Raw genomic sequence first — 8,014 nt, 5'->3', positions numbered from 1 at the left:
TTTAAGCTTAAAGTTTGTTATTTAATCATTAGGAAAGAGTGACTTGACGGTGCTATTATTTGTTTCGCAACAGTTCCTATTGTATTTTCAGTATTTTTGAAGGTATTTTAAAAATACTTATTATATAACGGAAGCAGATAGACTTAACCTCACTTATTGGCATATCTTATATCTAATATCTAATATCTAATATCTAATATCTAATATCTAATATCTAATATCTAATATCTAATATCTAATATCTAATATCTAATATCTAATATCTAATATCTAATATCTAATATCTAATATCTAATATCTAATATCTAATATCTAATATCTAATATCTAATATCTAATATCTAATATCTAATATCTAATATCTAATATCTAATATCTAATATCTAATATCTAATATCTAATATCTAATATCTAATATCTAATATCTAATATCTAATATCTAATATCTAATATCTAATATCTAATATCTAATATCTAATATCTAATATCTAATATCTAATATCTAATATCTAATATCATAATATCTAATATCTAATATCTAATAATCTAATTCTAATATCTAATATCTAAATATCTAATATCTAATTCTAATATCTATATCTATATCTAAATCTAATATCTAATATCTTAATATCTAATATCTAATATTAATATCTAATATCTAATATCTAATATCTAATATCTAATATCTATATCTAATATCTAATATCTAATATCTAATATCTAATATCTAATATCTAATATCTATATCTAATATCTAATATCTAATATCTAATATCTAATATCTAATATCTAATATCTAATATCTAATATCTAATATCTAATATCTAATATCTATATCTAATCTCTATATCGAATATCTAATATCTAATATCTAGATATCTAATATCTAATATCTAATATCTAATATCTAAATATCTAATATCTAATATCTAATATCTATATCTAATATCTAATATCTAATATCTAATATCTAATATCTAATATCTAATATCTAATATCTAATATCTAATATCTAATATCTAATATCTAATATCTAATATCTAATATCTAATATCTAATATCTAATATCTAATATCTAATATCTAATATCTAATATCTAATATCTAATATCTAATATCTAATATCTAATATCTAATATCTAATATCTAATATCTAATATCTAATATCTAATATCTAATATCTAATATCTAATATCTAATATCTAATATCTAATATCTAATATCTAATATCTAATATCTAATATCTAATATCTTAGATAATGTCCTTTGGCATCCTCAGAAATCTCATCTCAATCCTAATTCCTTCCATTTTGCTTTACATCCTGATGAACCTTGGCACTTACTAACATTTTCTCATGCACGCATCCAAAAACCATTTAAATAACGCTCCATCATCTCGCACACCCACACACACACGCACACACACACACACACGCACACACTCTTACTTATTCGAGAGAAACTTTTACACGGCAGCCGACGCTCTAGGAAATTCGCGCCCCTTTGCCCCGCCCAGTTGCCTCTGGCTGCTGGCAATGGGCTGCTGTAGTGTTTCGTGGAGCTCGCGTCGCCTTGCCACGCCCACGCCTGCTTTTATATGGGGGCTGGGGAACGTTGATAAATGCACAGAGCGTAAAAGTTGGAGCAAACTACTTTTGGGTTTTTAGGCAAATTTTCGCATAGAACTAAAAACGTTGCCAACTACTTTCCACTTACCTGACACTGTGCCACGCCCACCCGCCCCCGCATCCAAATCGCTGCAGCCATTAGAGGCTGACGGAAAAAGCGGCGCTAAATGCGCTCTGAATTATTTAAGGCACGTGTGTTGCGCAGAATGCGGCAAATTCGACAGTGAAATGCATTTATTATTGAAGATGCGAGTGGAGCAGCCACCACGCCCACCGGCTCCCCTTTCTCCACTGGAAGGCAGTCCTTCGGCTGACAAGCCAACCAATTATGTGCGCCTGATGAGTGCCCCAATGGAGAGCAGTCGACGTAGATCGGGGTTTATATTTTGATAAACGCTTTAGAGTTTGAAAAGTTTTGCTGCTGTGTGGCACGTGATTGGAATTACGCGTGGGGCATGCCCCCCACACACACACGCAGCCTGCCTCAAAAACCTCAATCTCAACGCCCCTTCGTCTGCCCCTGTGCAACATAAGTGGAAATTTTACACGACTTCTATGTGACAGGTGAGCTCCGAACTGGGCAGGTGTGAGGCGGCGTGTGCGAGCCAAAAGATGTTTCTGATTTTGTGGCAACTGACAAATGTTGCACACATTGTGCCAAATTAGCATATATATGTACATATATATATAAATTTACATTCCTTGAGATGCCTGCAAGTTATTCCCAAGCGAGCTTCATAGATGTATCTGAGAATGTGCTTGAGATACTCCAATCAGTTCAAGTTGAAGTCATGCGTCTGAATATGTAACTCCAGAAGTGCCAAAATATTTATAGATATAAAACTAACGGCATATATTGATACTTGAAATTAGGCGTACTCTTGTGTGCCACGCCCAGCGTGGGTTTATCTCAGCAGAACTTCATGCCATGTCTAGAACGACTCAGCTCTTCGATCTCATCGAGATTATATATATTACTCAACTGTTGCAGACATCTTCTCAAAAACATTATACCCATTGAAAGTGCAAATACAGGGCATTTATCGATTTCATTAGGTTTTCATATGACTCAAATGTAAATGTCAATCAGAGGAAGTTCCTCAATTTTATATATTCTATATATTTGCTCCATTAAAAAAAGTAGCTCTTTCATTTATATATTCCAGATAGTTCCAGATATATACTATTGTCATTTCAGCAGAATCTAGAACAGTTTTAAATATTTTTCTTTTTCCATTTCAGATTTGCCTAGATCTTCCGATGGCAAATAAAATTGTTTATACTCTGCTCTCATTGAAAATCGGAAATCAAGGTATAATTGTAATAATTATTATTATTATATATTGGATATATTCCTGTAAATATATATACTATACTGTGTGAATACATATATTGTCTATATGTGTATATAAATTCTAATGATGCCTCACTTATATGCATAACTTTTAAATTACCAAGTATTATCCCTCCATAACGTTGTATATAACATATATTATATATATCACATATAACATCTATTATATATCCCACATACATACGTTTCTCCACAATAATTTACGTATTCTGGAACATCCCACGCTTTCTCTTCTTTTATGTGATGTTTTTATTTGATTGCAAAGTGAAAAATTGGAAATACAAATTGGATTGTAATGTTGTTGGTTTTACATCTGGCGATATATATATATATATATATATATATATACATATATACATATGTATATACATTGTATATTATAAACTGTCTCTCTCTCTCTCGTCCTATCTCGCTCTTGCTGTTCTCAGTCTTGCTTTAGTTGGCCGCCGGCTCGCCATTGCCCTGCACATGTAGAATCATTTCGAAGGGATCCCACTCCAGATCGGATTCGTGTTTGACACGTCGTCGTCCAGCCACAGGCGCCTGATGATGCAGATGCAGATGCGGATGATGATTATTATGCTGAAGATGTAGATGCTGCGGATGCATTAGATGCGCGCCATGTTGCGCCAGTTGCTGCTGCACCTGGCCAATGGGCAAGTCCTGCGAGTGCTCGGCCAGACCAGGCGGGCGATAGAGCTGCAGTGGATGCGCCTGCGGCTGGCCATGGCCAATGGCAAGGGAATGGGGCTGGTGCTGTTGCTGCTGCTGCTCGCTCACCATCTCCTGGATGTGCTCGCGCGTCTGCTCGCGTTCGTCCACCTTCCTCAGCAGCATGTCCCGCATGAAGGACATGCGCTCGAAATGCTCCCAATTCGACCGGAATCCCTGCTGTGCATACTGCGCATGTCGCTCCTTCTGCAGCTCATCCACATAGCGCTGCTTGATGATCGACCAGCGCGTCTGCATGAGAGCTGCAAAGCGATTATAAACTGTAGTAGTTCCCAGGAGCTTATCGCTGTTGGATCTATATATTATTCATAGCTATTTAACTATTAAAAATTATATGCAAAGCCCTAATAGTTCAGAGACTAGGTTATATCTTCATGTTATTCCCCTGGTCTTGAATCTGAACAATCTAAAAGTTTATTAATCCAAATACTTTTGATTCCTAATAACTTTATAGTTTATTTTATATTAGTTTAAACATTCCATTAAGCTTCATTGTAAAATCTATCTGCATTGTAAGCTTTGTCTTCATATATATGTTCCGAAACTAAATTCTGATAGATAGATCAGTTTGATTGGCGTATATTTATTCAAAGAAAGTACGTTTTGAGTCCCAATCATTTCTTTTAATGCCTTATCTTAACATAGAGTTATATTTATATCTGTCTTCATTGTAATTGGTATCTTCATTGCATCCAAAGTATAACTGCTCAGAGTCAAAGTCGAGCTCAAATGCTGATCTCTCTCTCTCTCTCTCTCTCTCTCTTGGGTTCAAGTTAGCTCACTTCTAATACCCATTCATCTGCATGAGGGTCAATTTTTAAATAGATCTTGCTAGTACATAATTTAGGAATTGAAATCAAAATGGTTCCCAAATAATGATGAAATAATGTACTTTAAATATGATCAATCTATATTATAATATTTGATCAATTCATAAGCCTAACAGAGCAGTTTCATGGCAAGTCAATCTGCATGTCAACATCATGGTAATATATCCCTTCCTCCGTTTAATTTATCTCACAAAATGGTAATATGTAGTTGGGACTTACTCGGCGTTAGGCCCATCTCGTTGGCCGCTTCCTTCCAGACGGCGGAGGTGCGGCTTTGGCCCTGGCCTTTCTCGCTACGCTGGCGTCCCGCCCACAGGGAGGGGCGCGCCTTAATGGCATCGATGATGCGACCGCGCATGCTGTTGTGCAACGAACTGGGCCGGCCCAGTTTGCGCATGGGCGTGGTCGTTGCCTCCACGGTGACAGCAGCCGGCGGCACTAATCCTGTGAAGGCGGTGTAGGTCATGCCATGCGCTGCCGGCTGCTCAATGAGATGAGGTAGCTCAGTGGGTGCAGAGATGGCGGCTGCGGCAGCGGATTGCTGTACAATTGGTGGCGACACTGCGGCTGTGGACTGCAGCCAGCTGAAGCTGCCGCTGGGACGCCCGCGTCCATGAGTAGCACTTGGTAAAGGAGGCGGTGGCAGTGCAGGAGGTGAGCCGCCCACCGGGTGAGCTGGCTCGCTTGGAGAACTCGCTTCAGAGTTGCTCGAGTTGGACTGAGCGCCAACGATCTTTGCGACCGTTATGTTGTACATAAACGACATGGGTTCGAAGTGTTCCCACTTGGTATTGAAGCGCTCCTTGTGCAGGATCTGCCGATGCACCAAATTGTGATAGTGATACTTCATTTGACTCCAAATCGATTGTAGTTTGACTGGGTGAAGAGAATAAGAGACACAGAAAACTTTATGAGAGATCATGGATTATAAGCATTTTTAGTATTCGTGAGAATCGCGAAGAGAGGTCGTGTTGAAAGAGGGAGAGCGAGGGAGTTTAATGTGTCAGCTATTACAGTGTATTCCATATGTCGAATATATATGTAATCAGATTTTTATATGTCAGTCTAGATTTGATATATAGAATTCTGTAGTCTATAAAGCCAAGAGGCCTATGCACTCCCTTACCGACAATAATCATGTCACTTCATGCCCAATTATACATAGAGCTGCAAATTGATCATTTATAACTCATTCTACATGCTCTACAAATTAGTTAATGTACCCTAAATACATATGTAATTGTGCTATCAATCCCTTTTCCAATTGAGCATTTTACAACCTATGACAAACAGTGCATGCATCTATTTATAGCTTACACACAGAAGAAGAGAAAGGCCAACAACAATTGGGGGAGAGCGACAGAGCAAGAGAGCAAGAGAGAGCAGTAATAAGCGAAACGCAAAACAAAAACAATTTGACGCCGGCTGCCAGGCTAAGCTTCGAACCCAGTAGAAACTTGGCCAATGTTTTTGTTATTGCTATAAGTACACGCAGTCATACGCACACACATATGTGTACACTGTATGGCTATCTCAGTCACACTCACCTGTAGGCACATGACCGCCGAACTGTTCGGCGATCTCGTTCCACATGGGCGATGTGACGCTGCGGCACAAGTGAAGCTTGTTGTTGGAGTCCCAAATTTCTGGATACTTCTTGATGGCCTTCAGCAGCTGAGCGCGATTCACGAACGGATCCTCCTTTGGCATGACGACAGGATATGGTTATAGAGGAGGAAGGGCGACAAAGGCGAAGGCGGTGGCGGCGGTGGCGTTGGCGTTGGCGGCGGCGGCGACAACAGCGGACGCGGAGCACAACTGCGTCCTTTGACATCAATTATCGGCGAATAACTGAAAGTAGAGTTTGCAAAATATGCGAATTGAAAATGAAAAGGCAAAGCGATTGAGGAAAATAGAGAAAACGATGACGACGTCGGGGCAACGACGACGCCAGCGACAGCAACAGCGACGACGGCGACGACGACGACGGCGGCGATTGTTGCTGTAGTTGTTGCCTTTGTTGTTGGGGCGCAGCGATGCCGAGAGATTGAAAAGCAATGTGGCAGAGGCAAAAGCAGCGCAAAAACGGCGAAAGCGCACACGAGATGAGATACACAAAATGCAAGCGAAAAGAGAGAACAGACAGAATGTGCAAAAAAAAGCAGCAACAGTTCGGCAATAGCAACGACAACGATGTACACCGTTGCTGTGTAAGTGTGTGTGTGTGTGTCGGCTATACGTAGGTGCTGCCGATAGAGGTAACGGTAGAGGTAGGGGGCGGGAGAGTTTGGTGCGCTGTGGCACAGCCATACATAAGACGACGCAACGACCAAAGCGCACACAACAAAACAGACAAAGGCAATGAAGACCAAAGAGACAAAGCAACAGCAGCAGCGAACCTTATGGCAGAGGCAGAGCTGCAAAAAAAAGTAAAAACAACAAAAGCAAAGTGAACGAAAAGAAAATAGCAGACAAAAAAGAAAGGCAACGATAAACAACAGCGACGCCGAAGTCGACGCCAACGTTTGGGGCTCACTTGCATGGCCTGTGTAGGTATATGTGTGTGTCTTGTTGGGTTTGCCACAGACTCGTCGCGCAGTTGAAGGTGGCCACGGCGTCGGCTTGAAGTCGGGCCGCATTAGACGCAAAGGCAAAACTCGTGCTGCGCTCTCAACGCGAATGCGAAACAAAAGAGCAGCGCCAAACGGCGTTGAGTGCTGAGCAAAATGCAGGCACACACAAACAGAGCAAAATGCACGATGACCGATGCGACAGAAGCAGCAAACAGCGACAGCAACAGCGAAGCTAAAGCACAGGCCGTAGACGCAGACGCAGCTAAGCAGAGCGGCCCGGTCAGGCTGTCTAAACAGCAACAACTATGTACCTAGCTGCATATGTATACGCATACACACACACACTCACGCACACGCACACAAATAAACGCCTAGTTACTGACGAATGGGCGTTCGTATGGTCGGTCCGACGTTCGGTCGATCTGTCGACCAGTTGGTCGCTTTTGGGGGCTACGTGCAATGAACCCATTTCACAGCCACTACACAACTACAACTACAACTGCAACTGCACACAATTAACACACACGCATACTGGCGAGCTCAGTTGTGTTTGTATTAGTGCATAGCGCACCCACAGCGTTCGTTTTTGCCAACGCACAACAACAAAAGCTAGGCGAGAAATCGTCCCAAAAGCTTGAGCATTTCATTAGGGTGCTTCACTGCAAAGTAGGGTGCTTCAATTGAGAAATGTAAGAATAATATGCAAAATGATATACTTGAATAATTAAATTTATATAAGAAACTTAATATTTTCCATATTTATATTGTAGTTCTAAATGTGACTTGACCAAGCCCACTATAGATGCTTATAAAAACTGAATGGCGTCACAGCTATTTCCTACTGGGCATTTGTATTCCTTCACACAAGCTGTAAAAATGGGTATCAAATATATCTA

The 8,014-nt window shown here is 40.1% G+C and overlaps 1 protein-coding gene across 1 annotated transcript; it reads right to left on the bottom strand.

Moving 5' to 3' along the window:
- Positions 1–3,373: 3,373 nt before the first annotated feature.
- On the bottom strand, positions 3,374–7,769 carry LOC111592783 (hormone receptor 4). Its single transcript, XM_023305186.2, has 4 exons — positions 7,082–7,769; positions 6,093–6,396; positions 4,765–5,421; positions 3,374–3,957 (listed from the first exon to the last, which is right to left on the bottom strand). Exons 2-4 carry the CDS (start codon positions 6,253–6,255, stop codon positions 3,419–3,421), a joined length of 1,359 nt encoding a protein of 452 aa, XP_023160954.2. The 5' UTR covers positions 6,256–6,396; positions 7,082–7,769; the 3' UTR covers positions 3,374–3,418.
- Between the last annotated feature and the right edge of the window lie 245 nt (positions 7,770–8,014).

The sequence above is a fragment of the Drosophila hydei genome, unplaced genomic scaffold (assembly GCF_003285905.1).
Source record: "Drosophila hydei strain 15085-1641.00,03,60 unplaced genomic scaffold, DhydRS2 tig00000001-arrow-pilon, whole genome shotgun sequence".
Lineage (NCBI taxonomy): Eukaryota > Metazoa > Arthropoda > Insecta > Diptera > Drosophilidae > Drosophila > Drosophila hydei.
Note: the sequence above shows the minus strand (reverse complement) of the source record. Positions and strands in the feature narration are given on the sequence as shown.

Coding starts and splice junctions, on each gene's coding strand:
- LOC111592783 (XM_023305186.2), bottom strand. CDS start 6,255: ATGCCAAAGGAGGATCCGTTCGTGAATCGCGCTCAGCTGCTGAAGGCC. Junction 5,422..6,092: donor CGGCGGTCATGTGCCTACAG/GTGAGTGTGACT, acceptor CTCTTCACCCAG/TCAAACTACAATCGATTTGG. Junction 3,958..4,764: donor CGAGATGGGCCTAACGCCGA/GTAAGTCCCAAC, acceptor ATCGCTTTGCAG/CTCTCATGCAGACGCGCTGG.